Genomic DNA, 26,939 nt, shown 5'->3' with positions numbered 1-26,939 from the left:
CCAAGCCATTTTTTTCAAGGAGAATCCAGAGACCACAGTAAGCTGCCAGCCCTGCTCCTGGGGCTGCCTCAGATACAGTGCCCCACGCTGCTCTAGCCTGTCAGCCATGTATTGTACTATCTCCAAAACCCAGAAGACAGACTTTGCGGCTGCAGTATATCCAGGATGCAGTTACTCAATTATATGATTCACCAAATTACTCTGTCAAAACACTTAACACTTTCAATTTTTCCTGTGCAACCCAGGGACACGTTTGATCCACTTGCAGCAAGGGTGGATGTTACAGATCTTCTACCTCCCCTATTCCTAAGCAAAAACATTGTCTTAAGCACAACATAATAAAAATTAGGATGGAGCCAGACAACAAGAAAAACGTCACTAGCGAGCTCTTCTCGCTCTCCACTGAGAAAGTAATTTCAACTTTCTCCTGCTAGAGGTGGAAGCTTAGCAGACGGCTCCAAGATCTTCCAAATCCTGAATGACCTTTTCGCATTTTAGCTCAGCCGGTGAGACTTTGAACTGCCTGGTGCAGGCTAAGCTATCCCTGCTTGCATCACTTCCCAGTGAGGCTATATTCCCCCACTAACATACTCCCAACTGCAAGCAAGAGCTGCATTGCCAAAGGAAGAAACAGCTCCCCACCCCTCTTCGGTTCCCCCCTGTTCACCTGCTTCAGTGCTGCGCTCCAGTTTCTTTTCACGTGCACTTCACTGGTTGATTAATACTCATCTTAGATGACAAGATATATCGCTCCTCACCATAACTCTGGCTACAGCATATGCGTTTTACTAGAAAGCTTTTTTGCTGACTATCCCCACAACTGATGTCTAGGACATTCAATAAGACATTTTGGAGAGAGGCCCCGGCTACAAAATTCACATGTTCTTTGCCAGAATCTGAATTTGGTGACAGTACAATTCATTCATTTATTTAATGATATTAACGTCAGTCTGAGTGGATAAAGTGTGCTGTGGCTTCAGCAAGCAAAGATGGGGATTGGGCCAAAAACTGGCAGCAGTTATTTTGGTTAAGGTCTGCAATACCAGGTACTACTGTGACAGACAGCACGACAAAGTTTCAAATTGGTGTGGGAAGGTGGGAGGAACCATTTCAAGTTAAACGCGGTACAGAAAACCTCACAACCAAATATTTAAACATACAGTAAGGAGTTTATTTGAGCCAATGAACTTCTTTAAAGGTTTTAAGGTTTTTGGAACTATAATCAATATAATTAAGCTGAACAGCTTAAGCTCACAAAATAGCCTATAAATTATACTTTGCAACGTTTGCATATCAACAAAAATGGTTTTTTTTAAAGAGACAAACATAAAAGCAGTCTGAAACCTATTTTGAGACACAATGCTAAAGTAAAACACACAAAATGTGAGTTGCACAGGCAGGTTGAGAGCTGAACTACTTGCATTTCACAAATCTAGACTGCAAAATGTAGAGCCCAAACAAGTAAAATATTTGAAGTGAGACCATCCAGTAACTCGTATTTACGTTTCTGTAAGCATCAGCGACAAAGGGTGCTGCAAGCTGATACTAACCACATATTCTAGAGCAGACTGAGCTCAAAAAACGTCTCAGCAGCTCAAGAAATAGTACATCCATAATAGAGGCTTCTACTCAAGTTTTACAATGCTAAAATTGGGCATGAATCACTAACTGCTGAAATCCCTTTCCCAACATACTCTAGAGCTTAAGATGCACCATCAATTTCACGTCAGAAGTCAGAAGAAACAAGCTTTAAATACCTCTTGATTTCCCCAAAAGAAATCATGCAGATTATCCATCTTCAGCGATAGTTCCCTGCCAACTTCTCTTTCAAACATAATATACATGTTGAATCTGCCTAATTTATCAGCTGCACACAGCAAAATAGAATTTCTAGTGTCAAGCCTTAAGCTCTCATACACTATAAGCTAGAATAAAGACTTCCAAAACGTTTTCGGACAAGATTTCAGTCTGAATTTTGTTTCAAGACTTGACGGTTCTGAGGAAGATCTCGTGGTAGTCCAAGGACAAAAGGGCTAGGTCTCTCCGCTTAGCGGGAATGTTGATTTTTACAGGCATTTCCTTTCTTTAGGATGTGAGGATCCTGTTCAAGTCAGTGGCTGACTAAAAAAAAAAACACAGAGCTGTAAGTAGTGTCGCTACAAATTCTTTCCCTTTGATTCTTCCAGTAGGAGTCTCCTGTTGGAAGGTCTGTTTAATCTGAAAAGACTGAAGACTTCTGTCATTTTTTGCTTTTCAGCAAAAGCACAAAAACAAGCCCAGAAAAATACCGGTTTCAAGACACAGTAACTTCTATGACTCCTTTACACCACAGCATAGCGTAAAAGTGGGAAATCTCTTTTTCAGACCACCCTTAGCACAGCCATAGCGTTAGTTCAAACATATTTTCAAAAGCCCGGAGCAACACAGACATTTAAATCAGACTAGTTTCAGCAATTCAGTAACTTGCATAGTTACTCTCGCATGTGAATCAAACCAAAATGCAAGCAAATATGCAATCTCTGAGCAACCAGAGAGATGATCGGTGGAACGTTTATTACCTTCCACCTTGCTACGACTCTCCAAATTCAGGGAAACTTGAATTATTTAAGGTCTTGAACTCGTATTAAGTCTTCTTTGTTTGGTGTTTTTATACCACCAAAGAAACTCAAAGATTGACAGCAAGATTTCTCTTCTTGCCACACTGAGGAGGTACCACATGAAGTCTTCCAGCCTGGCAAGAGCGGGATGACCTTCTTGTTGGAGATTTTTGCACAGTTACTCCCATATACTTACTTACTTACTTACTACTATTATAATACTCTTATTTCAGAAGAGAGTCTCATTCCTGCAGAGTTCAACCACTTGGAAAGGAGCAGCTGTTCTGTACATGTAGACAAGTCCCAACCCCTTTCAACATTTCACTGACAGTTTTGGAGAATGCTACTGATATTGGACAAGAGTGGCATATGTGTTTTTCCTTTCAAGACGCACGTTTTAGAAGCCACTTTGCTTTTCTTAAGGCATATTTAAAACTCTGGAAATATTTTAACTCTCATCCAGATCGAAGGTACGCAGAGGTGTTACAACTAACTTCTTGGTAGAAGAAGAACTGATATAAACCTGATACAGTCTAAGGAAGCCTCAGTGCTTTGCACTGGGTGGGAAACTAGTCCGTTTCTGTCCATCTCAGCTGACTACACAGAGGCCAAAGGTAAAAACAATTCTTACAGGACAATAAGAATAGAGAACATGTAATTTTCCTTTCAGGAAAGGAAAAAAAATGCTGTCCCATTAACCTAGTTATATGCCCAGCAGCAATTTGACTCAAGTCCCATCAGCAACAACATGCCATCACCTACTATGAAAAGGGAGAGCGTGTTCTGGGACATCTTCCAAACATATATAATAAAACATAAGAATAACATGTACTAGAAAATTTCACTAGCCTAAAAAACTTTTTTTTTGTTCTCTTCCCTTTGATCCTTTTCTTTTTTATGAATCTATTTTATTTTCTTCTTCCAGCTATTCCACATCACCATTTCCTATTTGGGAGGCCAAACCAAGCCCATAGTTTGGGATGGAAAGCTCTGCATACGAGAAGTTCTTGGAAGTACCATCAAGCACAAAGCACGCTACTATGAGAAGTCACATCAACTATATTCTCTTAAGCTACATACATACATAAGTCCTTTCACAGCCTTCCCCCAGATTATGGGGACACACAACTCCTCCACCTAAAGCTAACCCTCTGTAACAAACACAAGCTCTCTCTTCCCCATTCTTTCAAGAATACTCTTCGCAATCGCAAACAAAACATATTCAAATCACAGATGAAGTTCACTATTAGAGAAACGCCTGTAAAACAGTGATACTACCCATCTATAATTCCCCAGAGTCAAAACTATAGCAACTCTAATCGTATTAGAGGATTTATACACAACTAAACTTAACAGTTGACTAGCCCTGAAATTGCTGGATGAAGGACAGAAAGAAAATATAGGTTGCCTATGTCTTCTAAGAAGAAAGCTTCATCGGTAACTCTATCACACAAAAATGAAGAAGATATACATTTGGCACATCCGAATATTAGCTAACAATACGAAAGAGCCTTTCAACTGTAAGATGATTGACAAAATCCACATACACAGATGAAAATCCTTCCACTTACTAACACCTAAAAGGGAAGTTATTTGTCTTAAATCTCTCATTACTCTCTCACCAACATCTTACCACAGATACAAATACAAACTGTGTTCCAAGATCAGTACTGCATATTAAAAAAATTTTATATATATATATATATATATGCAAACGCCTCAAGTAACCTTCTCATGTAGACTTCTGCCAGAAAACATATACATTCGTTGTCTTCAGACATAGGAAGAAAATTAACTATTTCAAATCATGTGTTTGAAAGAATGGTTTTCTTCAAGACATTTCCCCACAAACTCTTACAAAGCTAGTAAAGTGACGTATCTGCACTATAACACAGTTAGCCTGTGTCATTGAATCAAAGCTATTTCTGCTTGAAAGAATGCTAAGATGTGCCAATGCTGGGGAACATCAACAGGGGAGACGGCACAGAGGTCTAAAAGCACTTAATTTGTGGCAATATGCTCTTAAGCCCTTGCCCAGTCCTCCCCTGCACAATAGCCACTATCATGAAACGGGGGGGAGAGACTCTGCATTTTCAGAAACTTCTCTCCTGCTGCATACCCTCTCGAGACATACCATACTGCTTCAGACACTTCTAAAACACAAACACGTCTCAGGTGACATTGTTGCTCCTTCTTTCCCTTCATCTGGCCAAGATCTCAGAGAGTTCACTCCTGAATTCGAGTTTCATACTCCAAACAGACAGCAAGGAACATCTCTGATCTTAACCCAGTTCCTCCCCACCCTCCTATCTTTCACCATGCCTTCTCTTTCATGACTGTAACTCTCCAAGCAACCTTCTTCACGAGTGGCTGTGACTGGCATCTGGAAGAGAACTGCTGACTGTACTCTTACATTAGCTCAAGTTCAACACAAAAAGCCACAGAAGCTTGAGTCGATCCACCTGATCCACAGGGATACCACGCTTTGCACAAGACCCACAAACATGCTCCTCACTACGCCCTGACTTTTATGCCCAAGCAGCTTCTACTGCCTGCCTAAATCCCTGGGTCCTCATCTTCAAAGTCATCAACAGATAAACCCCAGAGAGCATAAAAAGACACTGCATCACATACTCTGGAAAAAGGCCACTCATAACAAAAGCAAGCTGCAAGAGAAGATGGTGTTGGTCCCAAACTCTCAGAGGGCATCGCAGCAACCCTGAGCCCGGTCTCCTCCAGGATACACTGAAGATACTCTCCTTGGAGAAATTCACAGGTACTTTTCCCTCCCATGTTAACAGAAGTGAGCCTTTCTGCTCACTTCTTCGCTCACTAAGCTGTCTACGAGCAAAGATAGAAACCCCACACAGCCAAGACCTCGTCAACAGTCTTAAATTAACTAGGAGACTACCAAAGCAGACCTCCTCCAACAGCACAACCTGGCCCACATCCGAACACCGGGTAAGCGTTGCCAGAACCTCGCCCTGACTTCACACACATCTCCTACGTTCCCGACAGCGATCCTGCATTTCTTGCTCTTCTCCCAGTCTTTTGGGAACCAGCTGCATACCTCAATCCTCATCCAGAAAGATGGCGGGAACTGCCCGATGGACCCAATGGAGCAGGAGCCAGCCCGCTGCTTTCTGACAAGCAACCACGGCACAGTTAGCTACAGCACCTTGCAAAAACAATAGCAGATGCTGAATTACCAAGGTGACTTCAACAAAACCTGAGCATCCATAAACAACAATGATGTACTGCATGCAAAAAACCCAAAGGCAGACCCTTCTTCTCAGCCTCTCTCAGAAACAGAATTAAAAGAAAGGGGGTGGAAAAGAGAGAGAGAGAGAGAGAAACAGATTTTAAATGCCTGTCTCTTAAAATCCATCCTGAATCTGCTATAATTGCCCGGCTGCAAAAACCTGCAAAATACCCATGCTGAGAGATACCCAATCCCACAATGAAACAGTGAAGGTGATTATATTAAGGTCAAGTTTACCGATGCCTGCACAGAGACCATCAACAACCAGGAATCTGAACTCACTCCAAATGCAAAGTTTGAAAAAGAAAACAAAATCCTACTGACACCAGCACAGAACCCAAGATGGCTCTAATTTGGCTCCAAGGTACAGTGTTAAATTAACCCTGAAGAGCCCGTCTTATAAGCAGACATGCAATGTTACCAGAGTTCAACATAAATCAATCTGTTTGTCCTTTACAGTGCGCTGTTTGCTGATGTCTAGGCTGGTGCTGCGAAGAAACTGGTGACCTAATTATATTGATCCACAAAATTTATTCACAGAGCGGGGACTTTTTAAAGAGCAGCTTGTTATAACACACACAAAAAATACTTTAGGAAACTCTTAAGCGGGAGCACGAGGGAGAGCAAAGAAACACTGTTTAGTTTAACACACATCAGAAGTACCATCAAGCTAAAACACAAAGGTCCACAGACTCCAGCTTGCAAGCTTACTACCTTCATTATTTTACACTGTCAGGAAAAGAGTCTTGCTACGGAACAACAGAGTTCATCTGGAACTTGTTCCTCAGAGGTAGTTTGAAAGCCAAAGCAAAGGTAGGCAGACCTGAATTTATTTTTCATAATAATGAACCTCTGCATATCATTTCACAGGGACACACATATACAACCACTTCCTCCCCCTCAAAAAGGTCAGCATTAAACTGCAGGTTTTGTTCAGACTGACAACTTTGAGCACAATTTCTGCCTCAAATCAGGTTTCATTTAATACTTGGCACTACGAGAGACACAGAATTATTTCAGGCTACTTTTATACATTAACTTTTTATAAATTAAACTTCCCGAAGCCATTATATATTAAAGACATTTTTCAAAGCTCTTTCTTGTCTTGCAGCACCTACAATAACTTCCCTGGTAGCACGTAACAGAAGAAAACTCGCATCAAAACATTGCTGTTCTTTATGTCTGTCCATCACTCCCCTACTTCACTTTCCTTCCAAGGAAAACAATCCCACCTGGGATTGTTTCCCCCAATTGGAAGCAATTCCACTTAAACAATCCTTTCTTCCCCCGTATTTTAGTTTTCTCTCCCTAATCCCTTTCTACAAATGCACATGAAATAAGCGGTCATCAGTCCTCCTCCTGTACAGTCCTCTTTATCCCAATTCCTCTTCTTCAGTCTTACAGATAACCAGTTAATTTCATGATGCACTGAATAATAAAAACACGCGCATTTCCAATGACACCAAGTTCAGCACGTGAAAACAGTGCCAGCTTAAAAAGCCTGAGTCAGAGCTTCAGTCTACCTATTAACATATAACTAACACACCGATCGTTTGCATTAACAAATAAACCCCTGCATTGCCTTCAGAAGGAAGCACAAAGACCTTGCAGTGCACTGCTCACTCTGAGTTGCCAGGAGAAGCTTGCAATTGTAGTTTATCTGCTGTGGGGTAATGCTGTCTCAATAGTCATCTCAAAAAAAAAAGGGCTAAAAATAAGGCTGAACTTGGATGACCCTGTGCACTTCAGTACATCACAAATGAACTATGCTCCCAAAGCCCTGCTTTTGCAGCAATGCTTACAAAAGGTAACAGCTTTTGCTTACTATCTGAAAGCATAGGCAAGTTTCAGGAGAGGAAAAACCAGCTGGGACACCTGAACAGGGTTAACTGAAAAGGTATCAGGAACATAGTGTTTGTATATATTACAAGGACAGCTATTAGTTTAAAAGTTAAGGAGTTGTATCAGTCAAACAGAATGTTTCCAAAACAGACACGACTCTAAATAAAAACAGACCGTATCACTTCAACCTCCCCACATTTACACCTCTAACTTGCTGCATCCACCCAATACCTCCCCATTCCTCTGCACCTCTTGCTCTCAGCATCTTGTTGTGTCCAAGCGATGTGACCTGCTGCTGCACCACTGCTGGCTCCTTTAGGAAAGGATCTGCCCGTTCCTTCTCAGCCTTTTGGGCTGCTTTCAAAGGCAAACCCGAGCTTCATCCCCCCCAACAGGGGCACTGTTTTCTTGACGACCCTCACCAAAAGCAACGGTGGTCTCTTCTCTCAGCTCCTAAGGTACAGCGACTCTTGCCACCCACCACTAAGCTAGCACTCAACGATGCTGGAAAAGCATTCAAACCCCTCCAAGGTGCTTTTGATGATTACTTGAAAATACAATGCCTCAGAAAGCCTAGCACACGCATGATCCCAGACCCAGGTAAACTTCAGCCATTCAACTGTCAAGACACAAAAGCGTTGTGTACCAACTTAAAAAGAACCTGTTCAGACAAACCAGGACCTGGCTGAAAAGATCAGCTGAGAACCGATTTTTGTATGTGCAACCTGGCCAGGGTTCCCACTGTAACACTTGGCGCATCACTCAAAACTGGGCAAATTCCCCCCTGAGCAACAGTTTCACTCACCACCGCCCTGCTTACTCTGTAATCACAGTACCTTTGCACTTCTTCCCTAAATAAAGCACATGTTGGAACTGCAGAATATCACAAGGTAGCAAAAAACACCAAGCGACGAGTACGTCCCTCCGCAGCACTCTCAAATCTTCAGAGGTTTCACTTGACCCAAACAAATCTGTAACGTCAACAGTCCCATGATTTAAGCAATGCATTTGTGGTCATGGCAAGAATGATTCTTGCCGGAAGCTCAAGAAAACAATGGACCTAAACTGATTCTAAAAGGGCTCGGTTTTCCCACCTCAAAAATGAAAGTGAGAGCAATAAAACAGTCATACCCAGGGAACACATTTCTTGAGGAGCACACACATTTCTCAGCCGAGAGACAGTCAGCTCTCGGCAAAAATATCCTACACTTCCATTTTAAAACGTAAGTCATTACCAATAAATAGCAAAACACGCACTCCTGACCGTCCCCGGCGCAGCTAGACCTAGTGTATAAGACACCGCTCCAGGTTAACACAGCTGTGCAGTATCGCACTTAGTACATTTTTCACTTCACGTTCTCCCCAAAACTTCCAGGGCAAAAAAGTCAATTTGTCAGGGGATGCTGTCCAACGCTGGAAACAAAACACATACACACACGCACGCACGCTCGCCGCCTCACTTTCCTGCTGAGCCCTGCAGTATTTACCTCCTGACTTGGGGCCTAGTCACAGAGAGCCAGAGACCTTTAAAAACATTTCGCAGCAACCCCGGCCTCTCTTTGTAGCCGAGACCATTTCTCGGTGGTGGGATTTCCAGGGGAAACCTCCTCCTCCTCGCGCAGGGCCTGGTGGAGAAAACCGCTCCAGCCCAGCCTGCCACCTTAGATTTATTTCCACTAGCCAAGTAAAAATCACATGAAAATCAGCACCAGCCGGGTTTAAATGCGCCTTATAAAAGAAAGGAAAAAAAAAAACCCACACACACTCACATAACACCAAAACAAAACAAAAACCAAAGCACTTACCTGGCCAGGAGGAGGATTCGGAGACAAAACCCACACGCGATTTACAGTTAAAGTTTACCCTTGGGGGTCACTGCTGCTGGGGGGGGTGGGGGGGAGGCCCCTGGGCCTTCCCAGGGGAAGGGGCCGGGCCCCCACACCAGCCTCTCCTTGGCACGGGGTGAGACCCCCCCTTTTTTTCCCCCAGGAGACCCCAGCAGGTGCAGCCCCCCCTCAGGCCTGGGGGGGGGGGGACGGACACACACACAAAAAGGAGCCGGCACCCCCATCCTCCCCCCCCTCCCCCGCCCCGCCACCCCCTCCCAGGCCGCCCGCAGCCGGGGAGGGGTCCCCGCTGCTCCCCCCCCCTCCCGGGGGCCCCCGGCCGCGCTCCCGCCGCCCCGGGCCCCGCTCGCTCTGGGGAAAGGGGGTGTCGGCCGGGCCCCCCCCTCCCCGCCCGCCCCGGGCCAAAGGATACTGCTGGGGCGGCTGGGGCGGCAAGGCCCTGATGTTGGGGTGAGGCGCCGGCGCCGCCGCCGCCGCGTGAGGGGGAGCCGGGGGGGGAGGCGGCCCCGCCGCCGCCGCCCCGCTCCCGGGGCCGGTGCCCGCCGCTGCCGCCGCCGCCGCCGCCGCCGCCGCGCCGGGTTTCAAAGCCGCCTTCTGCGGTAAACTCATGGCCAAGCGGAGCCACCACCCCCCGGCGGGGAGCGGGGCCGGGGCCGGGGGCGAGCCGGGCCGCGGGAGCGGCGAGCGGGCCGGGGGCCGGTGCGGCGGCCGGGGCAGCGCGGCGGGCCGGCACCGGCGGCCGGTCTCCGTGACAACGCGCCTCCCGGAGGGCTCGGAGCGGGGAGGGGACGGGCGAGGGGCCGGCGGGGAGGGGAGGGGGGGGAGGCGGCTCAGGCCGCGCTGCTCATGAGCCGCCGGCGGCGGGGGGTCTCGGTCGCCCTCGCCGGGGGCAGCGGCGCCCTTCGCGGTGGCGGCTCTCGGGCGATGCCGGCGGATTTTCCTCACTGAAGTAGCGGAGCATCAAACATGGCGCTGCGGCCGCCTCCAGCAGTCCGGCAGGACGGACGCTCGGGCGCCTTCGGGCCGCTCCGGAGCCGCTCGGCCCAGCGGCGCTCGGCAACCTTCGGCTCTTTCCGGAGGTGCTCGCCGGCGACCCGCTCTCGGGAAACTTCGGCTCCTTCCGGAGACCTTCGCGGGCGCACGCTTCCTCCTCCCCGCCCCCCTCGCTCGGCCCCCACCCGGCGCCTCCCGTGACCCCCGACGCTCGGCAAACTTCGGCTCGCTCCGGAGACCGGCGGCGGGAGGGCGCTCGGGAAACTTCGGAAAGGCTCGGCAAAGGAACTTCCCCCCCTCCCCCGCCGTCGGAGGCGCTCGGGGCTTTTCGGAGCCTCTCGGCCACGGGCGCGCCGCGGCTTCGGGCGCTTTCGGAAAGGCTTCGGCAACACTCGGCTGCCGAGGCGGGGAGGAGGGGACACGCGGCCCCGAGGGGACACAGGACCTCAGGGCTGAGGGGACACGCGGCCCTGAGGGGACACTCAGCCCTCAGGGGACAGGGGACCCTGAGGGGACACGTGGCTCTGAGGGGACACAGGACCCTGAGGGGACATGCAGCCCTGAGGGGACACAGGACCCTGAGGGAACACCCAGCCCTGAGGAGACACGCAGCCCTGAGGGGACACGCGGCCCTAAGAGGATACCCGACCCTGAAGGGACCCTGAGGGGACACGCAGCCCTGAGGGAGGGTGCCCTGCAGCCCCCCGGGCGTGGGTGCTGGGGCTCCCCCCCTGCCCAGGAACCCCTCCCTTGCTTGCATTCACCCTATAAGTGCTTGTAGGGCACCTGAAGCCAGATTGAAAACAAACGCCTCCTGCATGGCTGTGAGTTTTGGAGGAAGATAATATCGTAAAGCAACCGCAAAGGAAGCAAAAGTGAAAAACTTCTTTTATTTAAGCGGTTAAGCAGCTCTTTAGGTGGAAAAATTCAGGTATTTGGGGGGTACCTGGCACTGCAACTGAGAGGCGACGGTCTGCTAGCGCGACGTGGCCGGCTGACAGGGAAGATGCGGGGACTGCTGGCTGTAGGAAGCCTAACCAACGGGCCACAGGCCTCCCGCCGCCTGTCCGCAGCAGCACACGTGTAAGCAGAAACGTCATTTTGAAAGTGAAGGATATGCCAATCCCTCATTACTCTTTGGGCACTGAAGAGAGAGAGGGGGACAAACCCAAAGTCCAAATCTTGGGCTCTCTGCGCGGCTCCCTGGAGCAAGATCATATATTTGCCGATGGCTTGGAAGGGTTAAAACAGCCCAGCTCCCTCTTCACTGCACGCTGATCTCAGATAAGGGCCCAAACTCAAATTGCACGCAGAGACAGGGGCTCCTTTACTTTGGCGCTTTCTGGGAGCCTCAGTATACAGGCTCAAGTATCTTGAGATACGTGACTTCTTTTTGCTTCCGTACTACCCCACATAGGGCAATTTGGCCAACGAAGCCTGCAGATTTGGTAACTTCCAGCTAGATTCGTGCCAGTGCGCTCGGGAGAAGGGACTACAGGGCTGGGAGCATCACTGAAAAAGGGCTTTTCCCCGTTTACCTGCAGGGATCCTCCTGGAGAAGAGTGAAGCGACGCTCCAGGGAGCAAATGACACTTAAGGATGTCTGACTTGTTTGGGGAAAGGAGGCTTTTGACTCGCTCCTTGCCCCAAAATCTGGCGGTCCCCCTAAAAGCGCGCTGGGGGGGGGTGACGCCAGCGTCGCTGTGACGTGCCCCCTCCGGGGTTTAGCCCTCAGGGAGGGCACGCTAGGAAGGAGCAGCCGCAGGACTGCTGCAAAAACTAGCGGTTTCCAGCTCCTTCTGGAGGCCTCTCTGGGCGCCCGCTCTCTCCTGGCACGGCAGCGCCTCCCTCACCGGGGTTTCTCCTGCATTTTCCCCACTGAGCCCCTTCCAGCGCCCTCCAGGCAAAAGAAATCAAACCCTTGCAGAAAAACCCACCTCGCTGGGAGCCTTCCCCTCCCTCGAGGCCAACCAGCCGGGGCTGAGCCCTCGCCAAACGTCTCAGCCCTCGGCGGGGGGAACGGCCGAGCGCAAAACAGAGCGAATACCGCCCCGGATGGGACAAGCCCACGCCAGGCAGCGGCAGGCGAACGAGGTGAGTCACCTCCTGCCAGCTCTGCCTGCTCCGAGCCCGACGCCAGCAGCCTCGACCGCGGCATCCCGGCTGGCCGGACCCTCTGGCTCCCCACCCTGCAACGACGCGAGTGGATGCAAGCGGGTTGTGGACCACAAAAGCTTTGGCTGGGGAGCGCCCGAGAGATGCCGGCTCGCGACGTCCACCTCCGGCAAGCCACGAGGGCTGGCTGCATCTCCGCCGCCACCGGCTCTCAGGGACGAGTCGGCGGCTACGGGGCTCAGCGGGACGGCAACGGTCCCAGAGAGCGACTCCCCGTACTCCACCCTCCTCCTCTTTTATTTCCCCCCCCCCCCCAGGAACACAGGCATTTCGCCGCGTTTTAAACACCCGTCGGCTGAGGACAGATTCGGGCCACAAATTTCACCTGTAGCACGCACCCCAGCGCTGCTCCTAGCAGTGCTGGCTCCTTCCAGGCGCCTCCGGACAGCGATTTTCTCGGCTCCACCGCCCTCTGCGGGCTCGCGCCACAATTTCCGTCGAGTTCCTGGGGAAAGCACAGCCTTGGCTCGCCTCCCGGCTTCGACGGCAGGCAGCAGCGACAGAGGGCCCCGTGAGTTCGCTCGCCCTCCGACGCACCAGCGCCGGAGGACTTAAGCCCCCCGGGGAGGTGAAACAGGAGGCCGCTGCAACATTTCGCTCCTTCCCTTGCCTCTGGTGGGTCTCCAGGTCCCACAGACCTCCTTGCTTTGGGATTTAAACCTCCCGGCTTGTTTTTTCCCCTAAAAAAAGGCTGTTGTGCTACCAGCTGTCCTTTAAGACACCTAAATACCTGCTCTCTTATTAGACTGCTATTCAAGCAGGGAGAGGAGACACGCAGTTAAAACAGCAACGGAGTCTTACTGCCGGGGTAGCGACTGCTCGGGGAGCCGGGATGTCAGGAGCCTCTGACCAGCACCGCAGAGCTACGAATACGGACGCTCGGAGAGCAACCTGCCGGCAGCAGGGCAGGCCAAAAACTTCGCCCGGGAGGAAGGAAAAGGGGTCGGGAAAGACCTCCCTGCTGGGGAGGTACCTGGGGCTGTGCCATACAGAGACGGCGCAAACAGCCACCCGTGCCAGGAATGAGGTTTTCGGGCACAAAAACCTGGCTTTAGCCTCCGAGAGAGACGGCGGGCACCGAGCGCAGGCTGGGAAAAGCCTCCTCAGCTCAGTTTGGACAGCACCGGCCGGTTTCCTCCGTCCGGACCCTGCAGCAGCGAGGGGAGGGACGGGGATGGATGGAGGACGCGCGGGTCTCCCAACCGTCAGAAAAGATGCCTCGTAACCAGCCTCAGACTCAGTAGAAAGTATTTATTTCATTTACGATAAGCCCCACACTGAAAGGTGAAAAAATAGTTACAAAAAAGATCCCCCCCCATCCCTCCTTTTATGTATAAATATTAAAAATCCCTCTACATCTTTGCTTTCCGACTAGAGCAAGAAAGTGCCCCACGAGACAACACGCGGGCACCTGAGCTACCGTCAGTGGTTTCCTTCCAAAACCGCAGAAAGAGTATTAAAAAAAGCCCTCAGGAAGCCCCTCAGCCCCTGGGGCCGTGTGGCCGAAGGGGGACAGAGGCTCGGCGCAACCCTCGATTTCGGGGCTTGCGGGTCCCGGGCGGCGGGGCCGGGCCGCGGCGCTGGGCGAGCGAACAAAGCAGCAGCAGGAACCGTCCGCGCTCACCCGCAAGGGCCGGAGACGGATCCACGCCTCCTGCGGCTTAGCAGTCACTAAGTAAGCAGCCTGGCCTTAGGCAGGCCACGCGTCCCTTTTTGCAGGAAGGGGTTTTGCAAAAAATAAAAACAACAACAAAAAAAAACCAAAATAAAATAAACGAGCGTGCCGGGGAAGCAATGCAGGCACCTGGACCGGTCCGTGGCCGGGAGCCGGAGGGAAAGCCGGGTGCTCCAGCAGCGCCGTCACCACCCGCTTACATCTTTGGCACAGCAACTTTTTCCCTTTGCGCTCAGAAATTAAAGCTAGTCCCAGGAGCCGCCGGCAGAGCCTTCCTCTGACCCAGCGGACTCTCTTCCCTCCTGTTCCCCAGGCCCCGCTTTCCCCCATCAGCGGCCTCCCAGGATGGTCCTCCGGGGAAAAACAGGGCTCCGGGGCCGGCCGGCTGCATCCTTGGCAGCCCCATCCGGCTGACCCCGGCGGAGGCACCGTCTCCGCGGGGCGCTGCATCGACAGCTGCGCCGAGTTAAAAAAAAAAAAGTAATAAATATACTAATCCTTTGTTTAAAAAAAAAAAATGCTTTAAAATGCGTTTTCCCTGAAATCTTCCAGTGTATTCCACAACGCTTGAGAAATATTCCCCCCCCCCAAAAAAAAAAATATATATATATCTCGAAATGTTTTCCATCCTCGCGTAGGCTCGTGGAGAGGGGACGGCGTTCCCGTGGCGGCCGGGGGAGAGGCCCGTGCCGGGGCGAGCGCCGCGCGTGTAGATAGGGGCTAACGCCTACGGACGCAGCCTGGTCGGGGCGGGGAAAAAAAAACAAAACAAACAAAAAAACGGAAAAAAAAAAAAAGAACCCCCCCCCCGCCAAATCCAAAGCCGTTCCACAAGCGAGCGAGGGGAAGAAGTTTTCACAGTGGGTCGAACCTGGGGCGCCGCTCCGCCAGAGCGCTGGCCGGTTCCTTGCAAGGAGCAGCGGTCTGAACCTCTGGAAAGGAGCGGGGCGAGGGGGCGGCCGGCTCGCCCGCCCGTCACCAGACCTCGCACTTCTCGGGGGGGTTCATGGGGGAGCCGGGCGGGCAGCCGAAGTGCTCGGCGAACTCGGGCGAGTTGGAGACGGTGCCGATGACGCGGAAACGCGAGGGGCTGTGCGGGTCGGTGATGAGCCCCTCGTGCGAGCTCTCCGGCGTGCGCACCGAGCACCACACCTGCGAGCGGAGACCGAGAGAGAGGGGGAGAGAGAGACGGGACGGGGGCAGCTCGAGCCCCGGCTCCGTCTAATCTTACCCCGGCGGCTCCTCGGGGTGGGGGGGACGGGAGGGCGGCGCCGCGCCGGGGCGACCTACCTGCGCGAAGCCCACGAAGAAGAGCTGGTGGTTGGTGAGGCCGAGGGTCGGGAGCGTCTCCTCGGCGCCGTTCCTCTTCAGCCAGTTTTGATACGCCTGGAGGGCGGGCGGGAGAGCGGCGTCATGGCCGCCCCCCACCCCGGCGTCCCTTAGCCGCCCGGCCCGCCGTCCTTACCCGGTAGGCGGCCTTGAGGCCCCCGTTGTCGGCGATGTTCTCGCCCAGCGTGTGCTTGCCGTTGACGGCCTCGCCGTTGACGCTGTAGTTGCCGTACTGCTCCACCATGCACGCTGTCTGCCGCTTGAAGGCCTCCACCGAGGAGTTTTTCCACCACGGCCGCAGGTTGCCGTCCTTGTCGTACTCCCGGCCTGCGGGCGGCGGAGCGGGACGGTCGGCGGACCGCCGCGCCGCCAGCCCCCCGCCGCCCCCGCCCGCCTCACCTTGGTCGTCGAAGGCGTGCGTCAGCTCGTGGCCCACCACCACGCCGATGCCGCCGAAGTTCAGAGACCTGAGGGAGGGCGACGCCGGGCTTCAGCACCCGGAGCACAGCCCGCTGCCCCGTTCGTGGCGGGGGGGGAAAGCGGCTCCCCGCCGCCTCCCCCAGCAGCCGGGCTGGGGAAAAGGAGGAAATTCGGGAAGCGATCCCCCGTCTCCCCGCCCCGGCTCTTTTTGCAGGGCTCTTACTTGGGAGAGGCGCGGGTGTAAAAAGGGGCCTGGAGGATACCGGCGGGGAAGACGATCTCGTTCTTGGTGGGGGAGTAGTAGGCGTTGACCGTCGGCGGCGTCATGCTCCACCTGCGGGGACGAGGCCGTGGGTTCGCGCCGGCTCCGTCCGCGCGGATCGCCGCTCGCCCCCCCCCATTTAAACCCTCCGAACGCCTCAAAACCATCAGGGGACTCGCCCCGGGCGGCCAAACCTCCACCAACGGGGGCAATTCCCGGGAGAAGATACCCGGCTCGCCGCCGCCTTCGTCCCGCCCAGCGGCGGCAGGGACTTACTGGTCCCGGTTGGGCGGTTTCCGGAGCTGGTCGGCAGTGACCCGGGCCGAGAAGTTGTAAAACTGCATGACGTTCTCGAAGTAGAGGTCCGACACGGCCTCATACTGCAAAAGAGGAAAGGCGGGAGTGACCCACAGCGAGGTCAGGGCTCGGCCTCCGAAGCCGAGGCACAGAGCGGACCGACTCACGTCGTTGAACACTTTATCCAGCTCCTTGGGGTCCATGATGAACTTGGGGTAGCCGATCATGTTGTAGATGGCGTCCGCCTGGGGTGGGGGGGGACACACGGATGGAGGTGCCTTCGGCATCGCCCGGCGCGGAGGCGTCCCCGTCTCCCGGTGCCGCCGCAATCCCTCACCTTCTCCTTGGCGGATTTCCTGGTCTCCTCGTCCATCCACTGCAGCGTCTCCAGGCTTTCCTCGAAGGCCGTTTTAATCTCGGCGATCATTTCCTCCGCCTAGGTGAAACCCGGCGGCGCGTCAGCCGGGAGCGCCGGCTTCCTGTCTCGCCGAGGAGCGAGGCGAAACCCCGGCGAGGAGGCAGGGAGGACGGGACGCCGAGCTGGCGCGCGGACGGGCCGGCTCCGCGCCGCGGGAAACGCCGCCACCGGGGCATCCCGGCACACGCGGACGCAACGGGCCGGGTGGAAAAACCTCGGCGAAAGAAGGGAGCCCCCAAATCTTCCCTCTGGGGACAGCGCGGCGCCTTCGCCGGCCCGCCGCGGCAGGGGGACGTACCACTTGCTTGCTGTCCTCGGCGAAGGTGGCCTTGACGAACATGGCCCCCAAGGCGAAGCCCAGGTTGTTGTCCGTGTCGCTGATGCAAAACTTCCAGCGCGGGAGGCAGGTCTGCGCGGGGCGCAAAAGCCACCATCAGCCTTCAGCCCCGTGGCCCTCCCACCCCGAGGGGACGTCGCCACATCTCCCGGGCCAACGGGACCCCGAAACCTGCCCGGCAGCTCCGGTTTCCCACGCACCGTGACGGGGATTTTTGCAAAGTTGTCAGGAGGGAGGAAGCCCCGCAGTAGCCGGTGGGGTAGTTAAAAAAACACATGCAAGAAAAACGCGATTCGGAGAGCGGGGTGCTGGTGGTGCTCACCTTCTTCGTCCCGTACATCACTTCCATGAATTTCTCCTCAGCGTCCTGGAAGCGCTGGTCGAGGAAGGGGCTGGTTTTCCGCACCAGGTTCCAGATCATGTAGTTGTTGAGGAGGCTGCGGTGCAAGGGGAGGCCGTGAGCGGCGCGACCCCTCCGCCACCACGCTGGAGGGAGGTTGCTCACCATTTATCCGTGGCGAGGATGAGGTCGGAGACCTGCTCCAGATACTCCTTGGCGTAGACCACCACGGGCTCCGACTCGTTGAGCTCCACGGGGTAGAAGACGGTGGCGAGGAACGGCAGCCAGTCCACGGCCGGCGCCAGCGCCTGCCAAAGGCCACGCCGCCGCTACGCACCCCGCCGGCTGCACGCCATCTCCCGCCCAAGGCCGCCTTGCTTCGGCCTCCGCTTCGAGGCGTCAGGCAGCTTTTTGCCCAAACCGTTTGCTGCCACCCCCGGCTCCTACCTTGAGGTCCCCGGCGGTCATCTTGTGGTAGATGACCTCCTCGTCGCGGTGCTTCTCCTGCGGGATGGTGATGTTGGCCAGCGCCGTCTCGAAGTCCAGGATCTGCTGCATCTGCTGCCGCGTGGACGCCTCGTCGGTGCCGCCCAGGAACATGCCCAGCTCCACCATGTAGTTGAGGTACCCGGCAAGCACCTACGCGGAGCAGCGGGGGTCAGCACGGTGGGTGCCACCCCCCCAAAAACCGCAGGGAAAAAAACACCATGCCCAACGTGGCGATGCCCAAAGGATGTTGGCACCCTCCATCCCGGCCGCAAACCCTCCCGCAGCCCGGAAAAGGCAGAGAGGACGGGCGAGCCATGCCCCAACTTGGCGTTTTAGCAGGTCGCTGAGTCCAGGATGCCACGCAGCCCCGTTCTCCCGGCGGATCAGCCCTCTCCGCCGCGCTCACCTTCTCGTTCTCCGTCTTGTTCAGGTAGTAGTCACGGGACGGCAGGCCCAAGCCTGACTGATCGACCTGCGGAGCGCAGAGAGGGAGCTCAGCGCCCGGCCCGCTGAGCCGGGGCACCGCCGGCCCCCGCCGGCTCACCTGGATGACGTTGCTGTTGGAGTTTTTGGAGTCGGCGCTGACGTAGACAGAGAAGAAGGGCGAGGTGCGGTAGTGCGCCATCACCTCCCGCAGCGTCTCGTTGAAGTTGTCCCTGTCCCAGGGGCCCGTGATGTTCCAGCCGCCCAGCTAGGGAGAGAGCGGCCGGAAGGGTTCGCGCTCAGCTTCGGATACGCCGCAACCGCGTGGGCTTGCTTAGACATCCCCCAGGGGCAGGCAAAATTGTTGCAATAGGGCCAAAAAGCCTGGGAGAGGGAAATCACTGCAAATCACTGCCTCCCTCTGCTTGCCGGCCCCGGGCGATGCTCTGCGAGGGCCGGAGATGCCCGATGGCGTGCCAGCGCGCGAGATGAGCGCAGGAACTACCCCGAAACAAGCCGGGGAGGGCAGAAAGGTAGAAACTCCCTTTTTTTTCCCCCTCTCTGCTGCTGCTTTGCAAAGGCTCCAGCCGCCCTGCAGGGTTTCCCTGCCCGGCATTCCCACGGGACGGGGGCTGTTCCCGCGCCCAGGGCAAACCTTTTGGATGAGCTCCACAAGCGGGGTGGCGCGCAGCTCCTCGATCTTGCTCTCGTTCATGCAGGCCTGGTAGTAGCGCTGCGCCTTGCGCTCCGCTTCGCTCGACACGTTGGCCGTGGTGTTTTCTGCACGACGCACCAGGGTGGGGGGGTCAGCCCGTGGCGTGCCGGGGTGCTCCGCCGGGCACCAAAAAGACACCGGGGTTGCTCTGCCGGTCCCCTTTGTGGCAGCAAGGGCATCCTGCGGCGCCTGGCCTCCCCCCAGCGCGGCCCCTGTCTCCATCCCTCCCTCCCTCCCTCTCGCCGGCAGCGGCTGCTCCGGCTCTCCGGAGGAGAGAGATAAGGAAAGAAAAACAAAAAGTGTTTTTCCAGGAGCTCTGATGTTCCTGCCCTCGCCCCCGCGCTGCCGGCTTTCTCCCCAGTTGCATTATTTATTTCTCCGCCTGCCTGCAGGCTGCAAAAAGCAACAGTAAACCAGTTTGCTACCTCTTAAACTACTTTTCCCCCCCGCTAAGAATCCTGCTTTCCTCCAGGTTTTCCTGCCTCATTATGCAGCTCGTACCTAACACTTCACCTTTCCCAGTTTGAAAAACCTGCCGGTGCTATTCCAGCTCCCCGGGACCTTGGCCCAGCACCCCAAAACCCCTCGGGGTGCATCGCTATCCCCCCGCGTAAGCGGCTGGGGTCTGGGCAGGGGTTTCGTTAACCTGGATCCCCTCGTGAAGAGGCATTAATGGAAGTGCTGAGCGTGACCGCTCGGCCGGCGGCCCCGCTCCCTTCTCGCTGCGAGCCTCGTGCCAGCTTTCTGCGGGAACGGCTGGGCGGCAAGGCCGTTCTCCCTCCCCGAAGCTCTTCCCTTTCGGCTCGTCGCCCCCAGCGCCCGGCACGGCCTCCCCAGCGGAAAGCGCTGATAAGGAGCCAGTTGTTTGCTCAAAGCCTGAGCAAACACTTCCCCACGGGTCGGCCACGGAGAAGCTGCCACCTGCTCCGTTCGCACAGGGCGCGAAGCGGAGACGGGGGCCGCGGCGGTGGAGGGGGGACAGCGTCCCCGCGCACCTGCCTGCCAGGGTCCCCGCTGGCTGCTGCTCGCCCAGGGAGCTTTTTCTCCCCAAGGAAAGCCAAGCCGAGCCCCATCGGTCCCTCAACTCCGTCCTTAAATCCCCAGAGGCAAATTTTCCCGCGGTCCCCAAATTCAGCAGGGCTCCTCTGCCCCGGCCGGTGTTTCGGGGCACGCGGCCGAGCCACTCACCCAGCAGATGCTTCATGACGGCCTGGTTGTGCTCCCAGAGGTTGTTGAAGGTGCCCCAGCGCGAGTGGCCGTCGGGCAGCGGGTTGGCCTTGATCCAGCCGCCGCAGGCGTAGCCAAAGAAATCCTCGCAGGGGTTCACCGCCCGGTCCAGCGAGTTGAGGATGGAGCTGGTGACGGAGATGCACGCCTCTGACAGGCACACGGCGGGCGGCCCTGGAGGGCGGCACGGCGGGTCAAGCTTGGCGCCAAACCCCGGGCCAGCGGCCCCTTTTGCCCCCGCTGTCCGCCACGAGACACGCGCCGACTTACGGGCTCGGTACTGGAAGATGAGGCCCAGCAGGCAGGCAGCCAGCACGGTGGCCAGCACGGCCACCAGCGCGGCCAGCTGCTTCTCCAGGCGCGTGCGCTCGGCCCAGCAGCCCGGGCTGCTCCGCGAGCCGCGGAAGTTCACCTGCAAGGCGGGGGGAAAAAAACCAAAAAAAGCCAAACAAACAAAAAAAATCAACAGGAGAAGCAGCGGCGTTTTCCCACGGGGCCGCAGGGAAAACCCACCGGCAGCAGGGGACCGTGGGAAAAACCCACCAGCGCGCTCCCGCCCTCCGAGCCGCCCTCCGCTTTACGGCCCGTGGGCTGAATCGAGGCCACGTGGAGCGAGCCGGCCCGCGCCGGGTCGGGAACGAGGCCGCGACTCCAAATCCCACCAGGAAGGGCGGCACAATGGGAGGAAACGCTGGCAGGACGCGGAGCCCGGTGAGTCGCAGCCGCCCGGGCAGAAAAAAAAGTCGTCAGCGGCAAAAGCCCGGAGCTTGGTCCTCTGCACCCATCGCCGGTGTGCACCGCTTTACCCAAAAGTGGCGGCATCAATGTCGTTTCGCGGAGGCCGAGCCGCTTAAAGAGCTGGGAAAGCTCAGCGAGCCGGCTCAGCTCACCGATCCGGCAGGAAAAAAAAAAAGTCAGAGCGCTCTCAGCGCGCGTCCCGGCGCAAGGACGAGCCCTGGCGCGTTCGGCTGCCCTTCGAGCCCCCAGCGTGGGAAGCAAAGGTGCAGCAGAGCAACGCGATCTTTGCTTTCGAGGCAGGAAAAGCCATTCCTGAGTGGGGAGGCTCCTTGCACCAGTCGCAGCGCTCAGCACCGCTCCCTCGCCCCACCTGTGGCCGGGCAGGCCCCAAATATTTCCGTGCGAGCCTGAATTTCTGAAGAGCCGGCAGCGCTGCCACCGCCTCTCTGGGCATCGGCTGTTCCCTGCCACCCACGGCCCCTTTCAAAGCGGCTCTCCCACCGCGCGGGGAGGAACGCGCCCGGATTAGCCTAATCCGACTTTTATGTGAGGACAAAGCTCCCCGTCCAGCGCGATAATTGCTCGGCAAAAGCCTCGCAGCTCCCGGACCCCGAGCCAGGCTCCGCTGGCCAGCGGGATGAACCAGCCCCGGCCGGGCCGCGACAGGGTTTCGCCTGGGTGCCGAGCGGGTCGGAGGATCAGCCGCGTCTCTCGGCAGGCAGCTCCCGCGCTTCCTTTCCCTTCTGCTCCCTGGCGCCGCAATCTCCGCGGCTCACTCTCCCTGCCTCGGGGGCCCGCAAAGGACTCACATTGCCAGGGCGGCCCGGTGTTTGCCATCCCCTCGCCAGATGGCTGTTGTTCCCTCACCTTTTTGGGGGGGCTTTTGCAACCCTGGAGGGCGAGGAGCAAAGGGCAGCTGGCGGGGACCTGCCCACGCCATCCCAACCGGGACTTTGCCCCGGGGACGGCGGGAAGCTGGCGCTGCCCAGCCCAGCAAAACAAGCACCGAAAAATCCCCCCACCCTGCCCGGCCCCTACCTGGAAGCCATTGGGGTAGGCATCGCCGTCGGCCTCCAAGGGGTCCTCGTCGTCCAGCGTCGCCCGCTTGTAGGTCGACATCTGCAAGGTGAAAAGCGGAGCGGAGGCCCTCAGCGTCCCTGCTGCTGGCATCGGGGCGCCCCGGCCATGCCGGGCCCAGCGAGGAGGAGGAGGAGGAGGAAGAGGAAGAGGAAGGCGACACGTGCCCTGCCAGGCTATAAACACTCCCCCCTCCGGGGGACTGCCTCCCCGATGCAAAGCAGCTGCACAATTAGGCGCCGGAGGGACTTCAGGAGGCCAAAGAGTGAGCGAAGCCCAACGCACCGCCAGGTTTCGCAAGCTCTCCACAGCCGGAGATAAACTTTCCCTTTCCCCGGGGGAAGGCGAGCGCTGCTTTTGCTGCCCCCCCAGCCCCCACCATGGCGCCGGAGAAAGCAGCAGGCAGCCGCCAAGCGCGTTTCCTCCCGAGGCTACCGCCTTGCTCGCGCCCTCGGGCCTGACCACGGCCCCGGGCGCCTCCGTGATTCGGTTTGGTTGCCCAGCGCTGCCGCAAAGCGCGTTCCCAGAGGGGAAACTGAGGCAGCGCACGGAGCGGGACGGCACCAGAGCAACCCAGCTCTGCAGGGGAGGATGCTCCCGAGCGGCTCGCTTGGCTCCGCTCCTCAGTTTCCCCCACTGCCCAACCGGCCGGGCCAGACTGGCGGGGGAGACTGTGCAAAGACTGCGCTGGCAGCAGGGGGACACACTTACCCGGCCAGGGAGTTTTCCCACCAGCACCGCGCAGAAGAACCGGCGAGTGAAATGAAAGTGCCAGGGCTCAGCCGCAGGGGTGAACAACGGGCCCCAGAGGTGGGAACTTCCCCTCCGGCCGCCAACGCCTCCTTCCCACACACCGCCAACGCCGTTAACCTTTGCCAGCCGGCCTCCCTCGGCCAGCTGCAGGGCTGGGGTGTTTCTTCCCCCCCACCCCGATTTTTCGGAGCCGCGCTCCCGCGGGAACGCTCGTGGCCAGCCCCTCGCGCAGGCCCCCCCGCCGGCCTTGCCTAGAGCCAGTTTTTCCGATTGCACAATTAATAATTGAGCCCATCCTTTCCACCGCCCCGGCTAACGGGACACCGCCAGGGCCCTGGATTTAATTAGCCCCCGGCGCATAGCTCGGACCGGCACGGGCGCTTGCACAACCTACCAAAACAGCAACAACAACAAAAAAAAAAAAAACGGGGCCGAAAAAGCTGTTTGTGCAGATGGGCCGGGAGGTGAGCGCCGGGGCCCAAACTCGCGCCCGCGGCCCCCCTCGACGGGCCGACCGCGCCGGAAAGGAAAAAAAAAAAGGGGCAAAAGCTCCCACGGCAGGATTCTTATCACTAAAATCCGCTTCCCCCCCCCCGCCTCCATCCTCCCTCGGTTTTTCCTGCTGTTTTTGCGCCACATGCCGGGCTGAAATCTGCAGCTGCGGGCGTGAAATTCCTGCCCGCGGCTCCCGCGCATCCCCCCCCCCCCAACCCCGTCCCAGGCAAATTCCCGGAGTCGGGAGCCGCCAGCCAGCGCTCCAATTCGGTTTCCTGCGGAAACGCGCCTTGGGCGCTCCCTTTCTTTCGAAAACGCCGGGAAAAACCGGGCTTTCGCTGGCGGCCGGCCCGAGCACAACCCCAGAGCAGACGGCAGCGAAGCCACCCCGGCGCCGGAAGCGGGGCGACCGCGGGGCCAAGCGGCGGTGCCGCCGCAGGGTCCCCCCCGCCCGGCTCGGCGGCTGTAACCCAGCACCCGCGGGGCCCGGCATCGCGTGGGGACAGGAGGGGGACAAAAAAAAGAACGAAAAAAAAAAAAAAAAAGAAAGAAATCCCCCAAACCCTCCTTGGCGCCGGCCGGAGAGGAAGGAGGAAGTTAAAGACCAAGAAAATAAATAAATAAACAAACAACAGGCGTTTTTCCTTTTTGCCTTCCGCCGGCGCCCAAAACCGACGTGCCCGCCGTGGGCCGAAAGGAGCATCCGCGGGGGGCCTGGCCGCGGGGCACCCGTGGGCGCTCACGCCGCGGGAAACGGGGCGCTTCGGGCCGCAGCGGCGCCCCCAGACGGGCTCTTTTGCCCAAATCGCCCCTTTTTCCTTCAAAAAATTTTAACCCCCCCCCCCCCCCCCCAAGATTGGCTCTGGAGAAAGAGAAAAAACCGCCGCTCGGGCTCGGCGAGCGAGCGGCGCCTCTGCCCCTGGGCGCCCTGATTTTGGGGGGGGGGGGGTACCGGCGGGGCGGGGGGCCCCGGCGTCCGGGCGGCGCGGGTGGGGAGCGGCCGCTGCCGGCTCCCTCCCGGGCGCCATTTCGGATGCGGCGGCTCCGGGCGCCGTTTCGCAGCCGCTTTCCCCTCTCCGGCGCGGGAGAGAAAAAAAAAAAGAAAAAAAAAGAAGAAAAACCCGCGATTGGGGCCTTGAAGCGCCCCAAAATCGCTCGCACCTGCCCCGCGCAGCCCCCCGCGGCACCCAGCGCCAGGGCTTGAGGAGGCCGCCGGGGGGGGGGGGGGAGCTAGCGGGGGCGGCGTTGGGGTCGGGGACCCCGGCGCTGGCCCGGGTCGGGCCCCCAGGATTTGGGGGGATTTCGGCCACCTCGAGCGGAGCGGGAAAAAAACAAAAAAAAATCTCAGTTTTGCCAAAAAATAAATTAATAGGAGGGAGGGGGAGGAAAAGCGGCTAAAAGGCGCCCCCTCCCCAACCCCGAGCTGGGGGGGGGGTCGCGGGTGGGCACCCACTCACCATGGTCCCGGCTCCTCGGCGGCCGCCCGTGCCGCCGCCGCCGCCGCGGCCTAGGGAGCGAAGGATGCACCTGGGCCGGGAAAGCCAATGGCCCGGCGGAGGGCCGGGCTTCCGCGCTCGCCGCCTTTAACTCTTTCGGGAGGCCGAGGGGGGGCCCTCCGCGCACGGCCCCCCCCTCCCGCCGCATCCCCGCGGCCCGGCTTTCCCGCGCCCGGCCCCTTCCCACGCCGCGGGTATCGCCAAGCGGGCGGTTGGGCAAGCGTGCGAGGATGCAGGCGCGCAAGCGTGCACTTATGTGCGAGCGTGGGCGCCTAGGCGGGCATCCAAACGCACACTCGCACACGTATGTGCACATGCGAGCATGGGGTCGGGCAAGTATGCACGCACGCAAACATCCCAGCACGATTGTGCACGTATGCATGTGTGCGAGCATCCAAGCACATGACCGTGCAAGTCTGCACGCACGCAAGCACGCAACTGTGCACATATGCACACGTGCAAACATCTAAGCACACGATCGTGCAAGTATGCATGTGTGCGAGCACCCAAGCACGTGACTATGCGAGTCTGCACACATGCAAGCACACAACTGTGCACGTATGCAAACATCTGAGCACACAAGTGTGCAAGCATGCATGTGTGCAAGCATCCAAGCACATAACCATACAAGTCTGCACACACGCAAGCGCGCAAATGTGCACATACACATACTTGCAGACGTCCGAGCATGCGATTGTGCAAGTATGCATGTGTGCGAGCATCCAAGCACGAGGCCATGGAAGTATGCACTTGTGTGAGCATCCAAGCATGCAACTGCGGAAATAGGCACATGTGCAAGCACCCAAGCATGTTGCTGAGCAAGTATGTGCACATGCAAGCAGCTGAGCATGCAGTCATGCAAGTATGCACACCTGCAAGCATCCAAGCACACCACTGTGCAAGTATGCAAACATCAAAGCGCGTGATCGTGCAAGTATGCACTCATGGAGGCATTCATGCACATGACCATGCAATCATGCACTCGTGCAAGTATCTAAGCTTGCAAATGCACAAATAGGCACACGTGCAAGCATCCAGGCACATGACCATGCAAGTATGCACATGTGCAAGCATCCAAACATGCAACCATACACATATGCAATCCTGCAAGCATCTAAGCATGCAATTTGCACAGACATGCACATGTGCAAGCATCCAAGCACACAATTGCACAAGCATGCAGTCATGCAAGTATGCAAGCACATAACTGTATATGTATGCACATGTGCAAGCACCCAAGCATGTGACCATGCAAGTGCAACCATGCAGGCACCCAAGGATGTGTTTGTGCAAGTATGCACACACACAAGCACACAATAATGCAAATACACACACATGCAAGCACCCAATCATGCAAGTATGCACACATGCAAGCATCCAAAGCACACAGTTGTGCAAGTATGCACATACACACACATCCGGAGCTGCACATGTGCAAGCACACAGGCATGCGTCTGCCCCTGCTTCTGCCCCCTTCCAGCCGCTGCCTTGCCTGAACCCGGCCAGAGAGCTGAGATTTACCAGTCCCTTGAAAGGTTTTGGATTTTTTTTCCCACCTTTTTCTTGCCGGCTGCAGCTTTTTTTTTCCCCCCCCTCTCCTCCCGATCCTGACTGGCTTTGTAACAGCACAACCTCACAGCAAGGCCATCTCTGCTTTATGCAGATGAGCCGGGCTAACGAGCTTTTTAACAAGCTTTTAATTGCCACTTGCCAGGGGCACCTGGGGCAATTC

At 56.5% G+C, this 26,939-nt stretch overlaps 2 protein-coding genes across 8 annotated transcripts in view; both read right to left on the bottom strand.

Annotated features, from left to right (window-relative positions):
* The window catches only part of EIF4G3 (eukaryotic translation initiation factor 4 gamma 3), a 152,369-nt gene extending 142,291 nt beyond the window's left edge, over positions 1 to 10,078 (bottom strand). For all 4 annotated transcript variants that reach the window (XM_068915440.1, XM_068915442.1, XM_068915446.1 and 1 more), the window contains exon 1: positions 9,961 to 10,078. The gene's annotated coding sequence lies outside the window, so the exon portion shown is untranslated. The remainder of the gene's footprint in view (positions 1 to 9,960) is intronic.
* A 3,874-nt stretch (positions 10,079 to 13,952) lies between these two features.
* On the bottom strand, positions 13,953 to 25,369 carry ECE1 (endothelin converting enzyme 1). Of its 4 annotated transcripts, XR_011135750.1 has the most exons (20): positions 25,169 to 25,310; positions 22,425 to 22,505; positions 20,919 to 21,060; positions 20,610 to 20,822; positions 19,362 to 19,486; positions 18,828 to 18,974; positions 18,690 to 18,755; positions 18,242 to 18,433; positions 17,960 to 18,102; positions 17,777 to 17,891; positions 17,416 to 17,526; positions 17,037 to 17,135; positions 16,867 to 16,944; positions 16,679 to 16,782; positions 16,364 to 16,474; positions 16,120 to 16,187; positions 15,857 to 16,047; positions 15,682 to 15,777; positions 15,263 to 15,543; positions 13,953 to 15,131 (listed from the first exon to the last, which is right to left on the bottom strand). XR_011135750.1 is itself a non-coding variant. In XM_068915816.1 (19 exons), the coding sequence occupies exons 1-19, from the start codon at positions 25,169 to 25,171 to the stop codon at positions 15,367 to 15,369; spliced, it is 2,262 nt and encodes a 753-aa protein (XP_068771917.1). In that variant the 5' UTR covers positions 25,172 to 25,369; the 3' UTR covers positions 13,953 to 15,366. The 4 variants fall into 4 exon arrangements, 3 of the variants coding, with proteins under 3 accessions (XP_068771917.1, XP_068771918.1, XP_068771916.1); XM_068915816.1 differs by having other exon boundaries at positions 13,953 to 15,543; positions 25,169 to 25,369; XM_068915817.1 differs by lacking the exon at positions 25,169 to 25,310 and adding an exon at positions 23,175 to 23,388 and having other exon boundaries at positions 13,953 to 15,543.
* Between the last annotated feature and the right edge of the window lie 1,570 nt (positions 25,370 to 26,939).

Source organism: Struthio camelus, chromosome 21 (genome assembly GCF_040807025.1).
Source record: "Struthio camelus isolate bStrCam1 chromosome 21, bStrCam1.hap1, whole genome shotgun sequence".
Taxonomy (NCBI): Eukaryota; Metazoa; Chordata; class Aves; order Struthioniformes; family Struthionidae; genus Struthio; species Struthio camelus.
The sequence above is the reverse complement of the archived record's forward strand: the minus strand, read 5'-3'. Positions and strand labels throughout refer to the sequence as shown.